General features: G+C 39.0%; 1 protein-coding gene across 1 annotated transcript in view; it reads left to right on the top strand.

Annotated features, from left to right (window-relative positions):
• The first annotated feature begins 9921 nt into the window (after window positions 1-9921).
• The window catches only part of LOC139135291 (collagen triple helix repeat-containing protein 1-like), a 5927-nt gene continuing 1017 nt past the window's right edge, over window positions 9922-14831 (top strand). Inside the window, exons 1-3 of the mRNA XM_070702611.1 lie at window positions 9922-10045; window positions 11643-11870; window positions 13191-13386. Coding sequence (XP_070558712.1) covers window positions 9953-10045; window positions 11643-11870; window positions 13191-13386 — 517 coding nt within the window. The 5' untranslated portion in view covers window positions 9922-9952. The remainder of the gene's footprint in view (window positions 10046-11642; window positions 11871-13190; window positions 13387-14831) is intronic.

Raw genomic sequence — 14831 nt, forward strand, 5'->3', positions numbered from 1 at the left:
GTTCGTAACAAGGAACAATGGAAAGTCCGCGGGACGTGTAGAACTATAACAGCCACTCATGTACTAGTTGGTGCATAGTGAAGATTTTTCAGATCAACAACTTTGACGGAAAATGGACCGACCTTTCCTACCGTAATTTTAACCTCCTTATATTCAGCACACAATTTTCGTATGGACTATTGATGCGGAGTTACAGTCGTTACGTGATGGCAAATCCTAGTTGTATTGACGACTGCTGCGTAAACAGTCACTGAAACTTTGCACGCATTTACAAGCGCTGAATATTTAGACCGTTTTTAATCGAAAACCGTCCGTATACGCGTATGGCGATGACGAAAACAACACAAGGAATCTGGCGTATATTCTTACTGAATTACTTTGACCAAAAAATTGAGTTATAACAGCAAAATGCGTAACGGTGATCATTCAAAACTTTCCAGGTTTTTTCTTTGGACTGAACGACCCCAAACCGAGCCGATCTCAGTCAACAATGTCCTACGCCTACTCTATCGGCGTCAACTCAACCTTTCTGGACAAATTTAACCCACGAAAGATCTAACTTTTTATACACTTTGTGATTCACACCCACTTGTGTTGTTAGTTGTTTCGTTTCACATCTACTTATAGAGCCATTCATCACCGCAAAGAAGTTGGCTACCTCGACCAATAAGTCATAGTTTGAAAATTTGTGCCGTCTTCCCAGAAGTTCTCGTACGTTGGCAAATGCCGTCTGGAGATCGGCCTTCGCCACTGCCATTGGTGCCGCGTAGTCAATGGAACCACGTTTACTATATCGTCTCGTGGTAGGCGGTGATTCCGTTCATGGATTGCCTTGGGTGTTTCGGAAGCTCTAACAAAATTTTCTCTTTGTGATGAAACTGTTCTAACGAACCCACTGACAACGAATTGCTCACAAAATTTGCAGAAAAAAGACTAAAACTAAACTACAGCTAACAAAATTTGGGGAAATTGGTGTCAAGAAAAGAAAAAAAATCAAAATATTGTGAAAAAAAACAATAAAAAATAACACGTCAAGCTGAACTACTAAAAATTTAAAAATTGTAAAACCTAAACTGCTTGAAATTGAACGAATCTAATTAAAAAATCTCAATAAAATACTCATAAAACGATGACACTATATGAGAATTTTTACAAACTGGGAATATACTAAATTTACCTTGAAAAATTTCGAAATGTGTATCGTATGGAAAAGATCTTACCGGGGCAAATCAACAAACAAACAAACCCCAATAGAAACAGTGGAATGATCATTAGTGTGCAAGATTGCTTTGGTATAGGTCAGGATGAGAATTTCTGGCTTTGACATTTCTGGACGGTGCGATCTTGATTTCGGCCAGCAGTATAGTTAGAAAAGTAATTTTTCTTGCGCGGTCCAAATTTGGACCAAATGTCGCCGGTTTTCTCCATGGCAATCAGCAGGGCTGTGGTGGGAGGCCCTATACGCCGGGAACACACAGCATCGTACGCAGAGCTAGGCCACAACATACTTCCAAAAAGTGAGCTACCGTATAATGTCGTACTCCAGGTCAACATACACATCACCCATACACATAGGCCTACAGGTACACATATTCAAAAACAAACAGGGAGAGGAAATCTGCTTGAAACCATATGAAGCAGTGCATCTGTGTCTAAATCATCGGAGACTCGTGTTCAGTAACCTTGGTCAAGTATTTTGCCAACTAGTAAGAATCGTTTATTAATTGTTTATATCGTAATCGATCCGATGTACGAGTTCTGTGTGACATAGGCGGCCGGCCTTGGCATCCGATATACAGAATGGCTCTGAAATCTGGGGCTTTCATCCTGCTAAAGATACTTAAAAGGTTCGCAATAATATGCTGCGCTATATACTTAGTTTGTACACAAATACTTCAGCTGCTGCCATTAGAGGGGAATTAGGTCGAATGTCGTTGAGAGTACCACGATTTTATAAGATTATCAAATATTGGATAAGAATTGTAAATATGGATAAAAATAGACTCATTTACAAATGTTACGATTTTCAACTTAAGAATATTGGTGTACAAAAATATAATTTTTGGGCAAATGGTGTTAAATATTTGCTCCAGAGCTATGGCTTTGGAGAACTTTGGGAGCAGCAAGGAGTGGGGAATGAAATTGTTTTTTGAAAACATTTAAACAGTGATGTATAGACATAGATACACAGCTTTGGTCAATCAAAATGAAAGCATCAAGACAATTAGATACATATGCCACCTTTAAAAGAGACCTTCCCTTAGAACCATCTTTAACCTGTATTGATAAAGCTATTTTCAAAATTGCACTATGTAAATTTAGAACTGCTCATAATTTGAAAATTGAATCCGGGCGCAAGAACAATATTCCAAGGGCATTAAGGATATGTGAATTATGTGAAGGAGACCACATTGAAGACGAGTTTCACTTTTTACTTGTCTGTCCAATGTATAACAATCTGAGACAGAAATACATTCCACAATATTACTTTAATCCACCTCTTGTACATAAGTTTAAGATACTTTTCATCTCATAATACAACTACAATAAGGAAACTCAGTAGGTTTATTTTCTATGCAACAAAACTCAGAGATGACACTATTAATAATTAAGATAATATTTTTATTCGTTGCCTTGCTGTCATCTGTACATTTCTAGCGACCAGTTTATAATTTTGCTTTTTGATTTGTACATTTTGGCCGGAGGCCATCAGTACTGAAATAAACTTATCTATCTATCTATCTATCTATCTATCTATCTATCTATATACAGAAATTTACACTTCTATATATTGGACGCCCTTCAACCAATAATTATGAACATAATATCATAATTTTAGACTTTTCACCTCCAGTTCGCCTGTGGTTTCATCAGAGCATCGATCGATCTACTGTAGGTACTTATAGGAGGTTTAAGAATACAAAATATTTTGTCGACCTTCCATGGCTGCCGAGTTCTCACACCTTCTACGTTACTGGTATTAAAGCAAACACAAGGCTTTACGTTGAATGAGCCGAGCGCCCGCGTGTTCAAAACCCACCTGCCATACGAAATATTCGCGCAGAAGGCACTTAAGGACAAAAAGGTGAAGGCTATCTATATATCTCGAAATCCAAAAGACACATGCGTATCATACTACCACTATGTGAAGGTTCTCGCGTCGGGGTCATGGCATTATACTACATGGGAAGATATGATACTACGGTTTATTAAGGGAACCGTACCTGGGGGTCCGTTCTTCAACCACGTGATTTCCTGGCGCAAACTCGGAGAGAACGACAATGTTCTTCACATCGATTACGAAGAAATGAAACACGATTTGACGAAGGTTATCGAAAAGCTTGCCGACTTTCTTTGTAGGCCGTTGACTGCATCAAGAATCAGACAAGTAGTCGAAGAAACTTCAGTTGACAGTATGAGAAAAGCCGGCAGAAAAGTTGTGGAAAGCCAAGAAGTGAAGAATTTTATCCGCAGAGACTGCATCGGAGATTGGAAAAATCACTTTACATTTGCTCAAAGTTAAATGTTTGATCGTGAAATCTCGGAGAAATTTCAGGAAAATGGCATTAACTTTACCTGCGAATAGAACATTTCCATGAACTTGGTACTTCGTGACACGTGTTAACATTTTCTTACAATCTTACCTTTAAATACATTTCTAAGCAGTGATGTCGACAGGTTAAAAGTTCTTTAAGACTTCACATAGCCAGAAGGACAGACATTTTGCTAGGTTAGGTGTTTATACAAGACGTCTTACATGTAACATACAATGTCAAAGGTGCAATCACGAAGATTTTACTATGTTGTTGGTATGTTATGTTAATAATATACATAAGAATGCATTCACAAATACCTCTGGAGGGGGGAGGTCCGGGGGAATCCAAGAAAAGTTCTCAAATTTTTTCAGATGCTCCCCCCCAACAAACTCACGGCTCACAATCCCGCTTCTGAGAAGCGGCTTTTCGCTGGTTTCTGAAATCAGGAGTAAGACTCCAAAGTCTATTTTTCATTCCGAGTTAAAAAGAAAATTCATCTGAGTTAGGCAAATGTCTTGCTTTCGGAAATGTCATGAGATACGGTATGTTTTAGTCTAGACACAGTAGTTACTGTCTATTGGCATGCGGTTGCAAATATTCACCATGTCAATGTTCACTTGGTGTCTCCTATGTATGTATGTATGTATGTATGTATGTATGTATGTATATATGTATGTATGTATGTATGTATGTATGTATGTATGTATGTATGTATGTATGTATGTATGTATGTATGTATGTATGTATGTATGTATGTATGTATGTATGTATGTATGTATGTATGTATGTATGTATGTATGTATGTATGTATGTATGTATGTATGTATGTATGTATGTATGTATGTATGTATGTATGTATGTAATGTATGTAATGTATGTATGTATGTATGTATGTATGTATGTATGTATGTATGTATGTATGTATGTATGTATGTATGTATGTATGTATGTATGTATGTATGTATATGTATGTATGTATGTATGTATGTATGTATGTATGTATGTATGTATGTATGTATGTATGTATGTATGTATGTATGTGTCTAAGTACGAATCCCTTTTCCTGAAGGAGTGAGTACACAATAATTTGAATATTGCAGAGAGTCTTTCATATTAGGCCTTCATCGAGAAACAACTTAGTCCAATTTATTACTTTTTGATACAAGAGTCACGGCAGATGAGAGGACATCACAACTTAACAACACAACTTTACGCTACGTATATTCTACGTATACATATAAGTATACTCTGAGATGCTTTTTTTGGTGTTGTGAAATTCATCCTTAGCTCAAGGCAAGCATTTTCGGCGGGCAGAAAACATCATAACAATATACTAGTCTAGAGTAAACCCTATATGTTTGAAGGATGTAAAATCTTTTACAGTGCAACACGCATTTCTGAGCGACCTACAAATACAGATCATTCTCTTTGTAATACAATCACAGAGTAATATCATAGACAGAGTGGCAACAGCTATTGTTTAAGGCGTGAAGCGGTTACGTAAGCAATCCATGTTTGCCTCGCCTCACGAAGCTCTTGGCTCTCTTTTCCGAAGAGTGCCGACCATGCACCCTTCGGTAATTTTCGGATTTTCACCAATTGTTAAGCGAAAGTATGTTCGACAAAGCTTGTGTTGTTGTTGTCGTGTGGTGCTGATCGGAATTGATGTGCTGGCGAAAACGGGAGTGTTTTGAGCTTCAGGAAAGTGGGTTTTACCGTTTTAAAATTCCTCTCATATTTTAAGAATATATAATGAGTGTGTTTGAACCAAATTTGAAAGTCTGTTATCGATACTGTCTGGTTTTACTCAATGGTTTACGGTCAGTCATACCGTCTTTTACACGTGCGCCAAGAAAGGACATGTTTATGAAACTGCTGGCGTGTTATGTTTTGATTGGCGTGAGGCAGTGTTTCTGGCCTGAGAGCTCACAAGTAACTATGGTTGCTACGCGACTGGCAGTACGATGCCATCTCGTCGTATGTTTCGCACAATCTCGTGTAATTATCAACCACAAACCAAGCCTCCAAAAAGTTAAACACCTTTTAGGCTCATTTTAATATGAAAAGCCAATAGTCTACCGAGACGACCATGGAACAAAAGGCATGCAAGTGTTGCCACTCTGTTTATGTTACTCTGTGTCCAGGAAGAGACCCTACAATCACACAAACCGACGTTTGAAAAATTCTTTCCTGCAATTAACCTTTGAACCCTCACCCTCCACCTAGTGCCCAGTGAGTAACAAATGAGATTCAAAGGCCGTATCGTTGAAAAGTGTACTTGAAATTACTTACAAGTGTATAGCCGGTCTACGAAAACGATTTTTTACCTTTGCTGCAGGCTAAAGTAATTCCTCCGTTGCTACATTGGGTAATTGGTGATTCCTGGCAACCGACTTGCAATCCGTGAATACCTATGGCATCTAGTCAAGGGTATATTTTATTCTCAAAGCTCCCTGTTCCAGATTGTTTTTGAGAAGTACAAAATTTAACGACATAAAAATAACACTTTGAAGAAGGGTTTCTGTAATTTCCAGATTTAATGTCGCCATTATTATGATCGACAATCGAGTGAAATACAGATTTCCTATTTTATAACCCCAATACGTATTTGCATGAATTTACAGCGAAGATTACCCCAAATTTTACGACTCAACGTCTTAATACCAGATTTTGTTGCATAAACTCTGTTGTATACATTAGGCACTTTAGTTGTGAATGTTCTCAACTTGTTTCAAACTTAAATGATAAGCGCCTGCGGTAAGTACTCAGAGTAAAACACTTTGTGTAGGACTGCATTCACGCAACCAACAGTAACGTCCACCCGGTTTCACTCAGCATTATACGCATACTACGTCCCGGCCGATAGTTAGCTCTGTAGCCGTCTGTCTCTAAACACCAGCGAAATGTGCACGAGTCAATATCAGAAGTAACCTTATATTAAATAAAGTTAAAACCGTCTCAGAACTGTAAAGAGCGCTTGCGATCGTAACGATAGGTTCGGCAAAGGTTAGTAAAAAATAGTGTGGTTCCTGTTACCCGGCCTACCGGCCTACTTGTTACAATTATTAACGCAGAAATGAAAAAAAAACACAACAAACAAATAAAAAAAGAGAAATATGGCAAAACTTGAACATCCGTCAGAAGTTCATTGACTAAGAGATCTATTCCTTACTGCACTCTACAAACGGAACAACATGGCAGGTTGTGATTTCCATAACCTGCAATCAGGTTCATTTGGCAAATAAGATCATCATGGATAAGTCAAGCTTTTGGCCGCTTTCTAGCTGCTGTTCATAACAAGCTGACTTCGAGCAAATTTTAGAAGAACGTCATTCAACTTTTCCCTGCTGTACAACCCACTTTGTCTGTGTTGAATGTGCCAGCTATGTTACTCAAGGTGCAGCAAATCACAGTAAGTGAGACTACCCACAATCTCCATGGTCCGTACACAAGGAGATCGCTAACTGACCTGAAGCAAATTTCTTCTGTACACAGAACAGTTCGGTCCATATTTCAAAATTCCGGCAACATAATTTTGATAACCATAATTTTCTGATTTCTCACTGTGAATAATGAAAAGAATAACCCCTTTTCCGAGGAGGAGATAGCAATTTTGTAATTTTGTTGACATAGATTTTTGACAGCCATACACAACATTTTCAAGGAAACTAAGGGAATAAGTTGCATCTGTGTTAGCAAAAGAAAGGGCATTGATTTTTTTTTAATGTTCATGACAAAAGAAATTTGCATCTCTGACAGATGCTATGATGAGACACAGAGTAACATAAACAGAGTGGCAACACTTGCATGCCTTTTGTTCCATGGTCGTCTCGGTAGACTATTGGCTTTTCATATTAAAATGAGCTTAAAAGGTGTTAAACTTTTTGGAGGCTTTGTTTGTGGTTGATAATTACACGAGATTATGCGAAACATACGACGAGATGGCATCGTACTGCCAGTCGCGTAGCAACCATAGTTACTTTGTGAGCTCTCAGGCCAGAAACACTGCTTCACGCCAATCAAAACATAACACGCCAGCAGTTTCATAAACATGTCCTTTCTTGACGCACGTGTAAAAGACTGTATGACTGACCGTAAACCATCAAGCAAAACCAGACAGTATCGATAATAGACTTTCAAATTTGTTCAAACACACTCATTATATATTCATAAAAATATGAGAGGAATTTTTAAAACGGTAAAACCCACTTTCCTGAAGCTCAAAACACTCCCGTTTTCGCCAGCACATCAATTCGATCAGCACCACACGACAACAACAACAACACAAACTTTGTCGAACACACTTTCGCTTAACAATTGGTGAAAATCCGAAAATTACCGAAGGGTGCATGGTCGGCACTCTTCGGAAAAGAGAGCCAAGAGCTTCGTGAGGCGAGGCAAACATGGATTGCTTACGTAACCGTTTACGCCTTAAACAATAGCTGTTGCCACTCTGTCTATGATATTACTCTGTGGTTGGGCCCAGGGTGGGGCCTTGGTTATAAAGAACAGGCGCCATGCATGTGTAATTTCTGAATGATTTCACTGTCGAATTATAATTTCACGGGCACTTGCTTTCGAGAAATATCCGCTGGCACGCAGGCTTATATATAATTTGAATAATTTTCGTCATTGACCGACAAGCATTCAAAATATTCGTGGCGTGATGTGATTTTTTTTTCGATGCTATATATAAAAAGAAAATATCATGGAATATCCCGTTCTCGATTGTTCTCATTCAAGTTTTTTTCAGTAATTAATTAGTCTTATGACAGTATCTCATATCTCCTTATCGTACGATCTGGAGCAAACCTTCACACGCCTTGACCACGTGAGAGAAGCTTCGAGATAAGCTGTTTACAAAAGGAGGGCGTTACAATACATTGTTGTAAACGGGAAAAGGCACTACCCACAATATTTTATAATTCAGAACTATAGCATTACAGCCATATGACAATCACTGTATAGCATTTCATTACTGTTATCAAAATCTTGTTTACAAAAAAGAGGTACATCTGTCATACTAAAGTCGAGCCATGCTTTGATTAAGTGACGGGCATACCGAGTTCTGAGTAATTTTTACAAATTTTAGATGTTTTGTGATTATTCCATGATCGAACATGCCTAATGAACTGAATTAGATCACATTTCAGATACACAATGGTCTATTAAAGTAAAATTCTGCTGAAAGCTTACCGAGCCCATCATTCTGATTATGAACTCGTTTGCAGTTTGATAAATTATTATTTAGGGGCGACATCAAAAAGTACACTTGTCAAAAGTCTGTTAGCTTAATTATGTCAGACTAGCATAAATCAATATCTGTAAGACTTGTCTCGAGTTACTGTAACCAGAGATTGAGAAGTGAACGCGTTAAGATGGGTGTGATCGCGTAACTAGCTGTGTGATCTCATAGCGCCGCACCAACCTATACTCTGCCACAGCAAACATCAGAAATGGAGCAAAAAATACAAAGGATGGTTACTAAGAAAATGAGCCGAGAAATAGCTGAATCAGTTGAGAACATCTAATAATACATAAAAATCTGCCAATCGACTGGTGGGCAAGTCTTCGTGACCTGGCTAACGATTTCTTTCACTTTGATATTGTGATCGCCTGGGACACTTTAGAATATAGCCTTCTGCACTTTGGTCCATGATTTTCGGAGTTCTTTTTTTCTAGATTTATATATCTGTCAGCTCGGGAAATTCGTAGACGGATTGTGTGAGGAGAACCATGCATATAATTTCAGTCGAATTGTACCCTCCTGCACGATGCCCCTTTTCTACCAACATTCTATCATATCAACGACCTCGCCCCAAGGAACGTTTACACAAGTTGTTCTGGATCTCGATCGACTTCGCCGCAAAGAGAGAGAAAATGTGCATTTACACCGCCACTTCAAAGATATATTTAGTAAACCGAAGACGATATGGTTTTTGTCAAAAGACACTGACTCTTTCAGCATTTAAATCTAGGTTAATGTTAACCACAGTTTTTTCCATAATTCCCCATTACTTCATCTGCGTTCGTCATTTGATATCAGATAATATCGCCTTGGGAGGTTAATGGGCAGTGTCCATTCAACCGTGACTTATGAGAACCAACCGACACATTCCGTAAACAGCAACCACACATCCTTTTTAGGGTTTATGTAAAACCATCGCGTCCCCGGGGAGTTCTCTGGGATCGACTCGGAGGGGCTAGTCAGAATGGAACAAAAAAAACTGAGAAGCGAAACCTGCTAAAAATTTCAACCATGTTCCCCTGGCAAAATACGCAGGATTCTCGTACAAAACAGAGAAACTCCGAAACTTTATGTTTCAGATTGGATCCGAAATGTTTGAATACCGGCATTTTGACTTACCCGTCCCAAGATCTAATGGCACTTCCCTTAGTTGCTAGTCACAGTAAAGATGGAGCGAACATTCATGTTGGGCGTTTTGGTCATCTTGGTTGCGATCAGTGGCGGGATAGTAAAATCTCAGGGGACCAGCGGCTCTGAACAGGTATTTAGCTTTCCTTCTTTTCTCAGTGAATGCTTTTCAGAAGCAAATGCATTTTAGAATGAGAAACCAATAGCTCGATGGCATGCGTATACTGAGAGCACCAATTTGCTATCTGCCAGGCCGGCACGTTTTATTAGCAAGGTCGGCAAAAGGACCGACAACTTTCCATCGATGTATCGTGAGGGTATCGTTTTCGAATTCTTGCCAGCTAACAGATGTAATCACGGAGTAATTGAGTGAATAATTAGTTGTGCTCAGAGCTATTCCGGCTTCTATTATCCTCTCTCTCTCTCTCTCTCTCTCTCTCTCTCTCTCTCTCTCTCTCATATTTAATGTAAAGGTCATTTGAAGTATAGGTTTAATATTACCCCAAATCGACTGTTCCCGTCGTGTCTGCATTCTTGTCATGTGTGCTGCGCCAGACCCGAGACGAGATCGAGTGTCTGACGCAGCACAAATGACATGAATGATTATAATGACAGAGACAGGCGGTATTGGTTAATGACCTATTTATCATACACTCATGACAAGAATTTTAGAAATTACGAGAAAATCCTAAATTTATCTAGCTCTACTTTTATTTCACCGCTCACATGAATACGAAATGTTTAGCCCTCCGCATTCGAAATTTTGAGAAATAGATATGTGCAATGTTGTAGTCCGATGCAATCTGAGAGGTATTTTCAATTTGCACTGTTACTGAGTAAACTTAATGGATCACCCCAAGGGGACAGCACGAGAGGGGTGTCCCCCTCGCATTGACAATTTTGAGAAATTGATGAGTGAAATGGTGCAATTTGAGAGGTGTTTCAATTAATTTTGCACCAAAAATTGAGTAACCCCCTTCTTTCTTTCCACATTTTGAGCAACCCTCCTAGCTTTCAACTTTTTGAGTGACTCCTCCCGATTCCTCCGGACCCCCCCGGTCATAAATAATGACGGCTCCCTAACCTTAATGGACTCAAGCAAAATTTGCACTCCGTAACTTACTTGGCTTCGCCTGGAAGAAGAGTTTTCTTCTGTGCAGCAGTGGACTACTCGTGTTCGTCGGGCCCAGTTAAGCCCCGCAGCCGTAGCCACTCTGTTATGCTGGCCGACATGATTCTCAAATAACTGAATATTGTATAGACATTCTACATATTAAATACGATTATTATCTCAGAAATGTGCCGGGCGACTGTTTAAGCAACCATACAAAACGAAAGGAATGTCAGTAATGAACATCAAGTCTACAACATAGCCAGTGTTGGAAAAGACGAGTGGTTATTTCACGTTGTAAAGGACTGCCAAACGACGAGAGAACGCGTGACATCATCAGAACATGTCATGATAAGAGCACGCGAAAATAGGTGATGTACCCGTACTATGTAATCTTTGCGTTGTGCAGAGTTTCCTTTCATCCATTCTGGTCTGGGAGGGGAACATTATTTCGTATTATACCTCTGACAATATTGGCACTGGTTTCTTTGATCGAAGTAAAGCATTCAAATTAGCGTTTGCTAAGACTTTCAATCATAGACAGTAGAGTGTGGGTTTCCCTCTACTGTCCACGGTTCAACTTCATCAATTTCATGTTTATTTAATGTGTTTACTACAGCCTCGTTCTCAAAGCTGTCCAGTCCCTGCAGGTGTCCCGGGAATTCCTGGAACACCCGGAAGTCCAGGTCGTGATGGTCGCGATGGGTTAAGAGGTGAAAAGGGCGAACCTGGCCAGGCGGGTCTAAAAGGGGAAGTCGGAGCTAGAGGAGAAGACAACCTCCCTAGGAATATCAAACAGTGTGCCTGGGATAAAATCAACGACGGTCGAGACAACGGAATCATTAAGGTACACGAGTAAAATATTTTGAAATATTATTTTTTGTTTTTATGGAAAGGAATACAGCAAAACTAACATTACCAAGTATTTTTTCAATGATGTGTAATCAAAGTACATAAATAGAAATTGTGTTCCTAAAACATTTAATTACAGTAACTGATGCAGTAGCGGCATAATCGTTAAACAAAGCTTTTCAAAATGATTTTCAAAGGTTTACACACACTATCGAAGGTGATGAAGTATAAATAAACAAAAATTAAGACAAATAGATATATGAATGAATGAATGAATGAATGCACGAATGAATGCGCAAATATTCTCGTAGTGTACCAGGCTTTCAAAAATGTTTGGTAGGGCAGAATCTTAATTCTTTGTAGCTTTGTGCTGATTATATTAAATAATGATGCATATTTTGACAGCAGTTGCATTGACAATACGGTATACAAGACTCTAGGGTCGTCAGCGAGAGAACGCTACAAAACGCATATTTTTATGGGCATTGAGTATTTGAAACCGCATTCGAATCCGAATTTTTATCTCTACACCTCTGAATCACGGAATTTGCGAGTGTCGACGGGTTTGAGCTGGAATTGACGGAGATACCTGAAGCCTACGCGCTGTTCTCTAGTTACAGACTGGACAGAAATTACGGGGAAGGGGGAGGGCCGGTGTTTTTCAAAATGATGCTACGCGAAAAATGACAAATAGGGACCCTTCAAAAGTCTTTGCGAGAAAACAAGTGACCTTCCCAATTTTCATGCGCAGAAACAGTGAACCTCTCCTGCGTGTCATAGTTCATATCCATAATATCTTAATTGACATACAATTTTTCAGTTGACATTTGAACTGCAGTTCATTTTAACCATCACAGATAATCACTTCTGTACACGGTTCCAAGTAATTCGATGAAAAAATCACAATAATTCAATCAACCACTTGCAGTACAAATGGCTATTGCAAATCAAAAGGGATAATAGCTGCAATGTTTAACTGCATTTATTTATTTATTATTTATTGTTATTTACAGAGCGTATTATTGTTGTTTTTCAAGAAACTTATCACAGTCTATAACTCACTATCGAACAATATTTACCTATCAATGCATGGATATGACAAGTTGTGTCGAGGAAAATGTTTAAATTAGTTACCTGTAGACTACATGACAAGTGAAATAATACCTCTGGGTCAAATTCCAATATCATTTTTGTTGTTCACGTCTGCACTTTCAAGTACGCTATTCTGAGCAATTACATTTGTATCACCGGGTGTGCTTAATTACGACATTAATTTATTTATGTTTAATCAAGCGGAGGTTGTCTTAATTTTCAGGAGTGTCAGTTTCGTAAGTACTCAAGAACCACCGCACTGCGTGTCCTGTGGAGTGGTAACATTCGTGCAGTGTCATCTGGAGGAAGCTGCACTCGTTGGTATTTCACGTTTGATGGCGCTGAGTGCAGCGACCCATTCCCAATCGATACGGTTCTTCATGTTCATAACAGTTACAACATGCATTTCGGCACATCAGGTTTGTACCTCACAACTTTTAACTTTTTCAGGAAACCGTATCGCATTGGTACTGAGCAACACCAAGGGTATACTGGTTTCCCTCCTGCCGCTGGATCCATAGTCAATACTACAGTCTGCCATTTCATAGCTGTAGCCTATACCTGTTCCCTGAGCTACAAAAACGATTTCGGTTTCTAGATTATAGGATAGCCGATCAACCATATGTGCATCTCTTGTAAAGCCATTCTACTGCTAGTTTCACGTCTGACGATTTCAAAATGCGAAAAATTGACCTACTGGAATGTCAAGCAAATAACATTTATTCACTGTTATGTATGGTAACGACAACATATCCTTTTATTCGCTTTTTTGCCCGACCAAATTGAGTCTCACAAAATCATATATTTATTGAGACCATATCAGAGAATATTGATTGTTTTGGATGACTCAGGCCCGGTGGGAACTAGCTAAATACCTCATAGCAAGTCAATATGTGCATACTGTTCCACTATGTTGTCCATTTTGGATGTAAAGACAGGGGGTCCCACGTGTTGTTTTTCAGAACCGACGGTACTAATCAGTTTGGCGACTTAAGGTAGCAGCGTCTCGAAAATTTTCAACTTTTTCTCAAACTTTCCTCAAATGAAACTTTCAACAATTCTTCTCTCATCAAGCCAAAGAAAAAATAAGGGGTCACCCTGCAAATTTTGGAAATAGGGAAACAAATTACGTAAAATTTATCGATATTTGAAATTCAAAATGGCCGCCAACCCCGTGTTAACTCTATGGTGAAAAATAACATGTTCGATTTTCGAACAACTGCAGACGGGGAAATTGCTATTATTCGGAGAGCTTTAAAATGAGCCCCCACAAGAGGTGGATCAAAAAAGAATTTGAGAATCCAAATATTTGTCCCCAAGGCGCATTATACCTTAACAAACACCGTTAGTTTCGTGTCTCTGCTTGAGAATAGTGCAAATTATTGTAACAGTCTGTAGACTGTAAACGTAAATTCCAAAACATTGTGCACTAGGGGAGAGAGTCACTATATTCTCGATCACTGCTTTGGTGCTGCTCTTCAAAACCATGCTTTGACGAAAACCCATCGTTAGCAACGGTGAGTGTGGGCCTGGTTACAGTGAATTTATGGCGTTGAGAAAGTACTGTTTTGATATAAGGGTAGAATAAGTAAACATCTGCAATATTTTTGTCGATCCATTTTTTGTCCAGTATTGGTCCATTGTGATACTTCCAGTAAGCAGCATTATTTTTTCAAGCCCCTTTCACTTCCATAGTATTATCACATCCCCACCCCAAATAATACCATGAAATTTTCCTCCCGGCTCACCTTTTCCAGAGGTGTTTGTGAACGCAGCCTTCTTGCCGGAATCGAAAAGTCCAACAATTTGTAAAGATTGCAACTGTGTTTTATTAAGACATCAAGTTTTCCGTCAATCTGAATTA

Source organism: Ptychodera flava, chromosome 6 (genome assembly GCF_041260155.1).
Source record: "Ptychodera flava strain L36383 chromosome 6, AS_Pfla_20210202, whole genome shotgun sequence".
NCBI classification, from domain to species: Eukaryota; Metazoa; Hemichordata; class Enteropneusta; family Ptychoderidae; genus Ptychodera; species Ptychodera flava.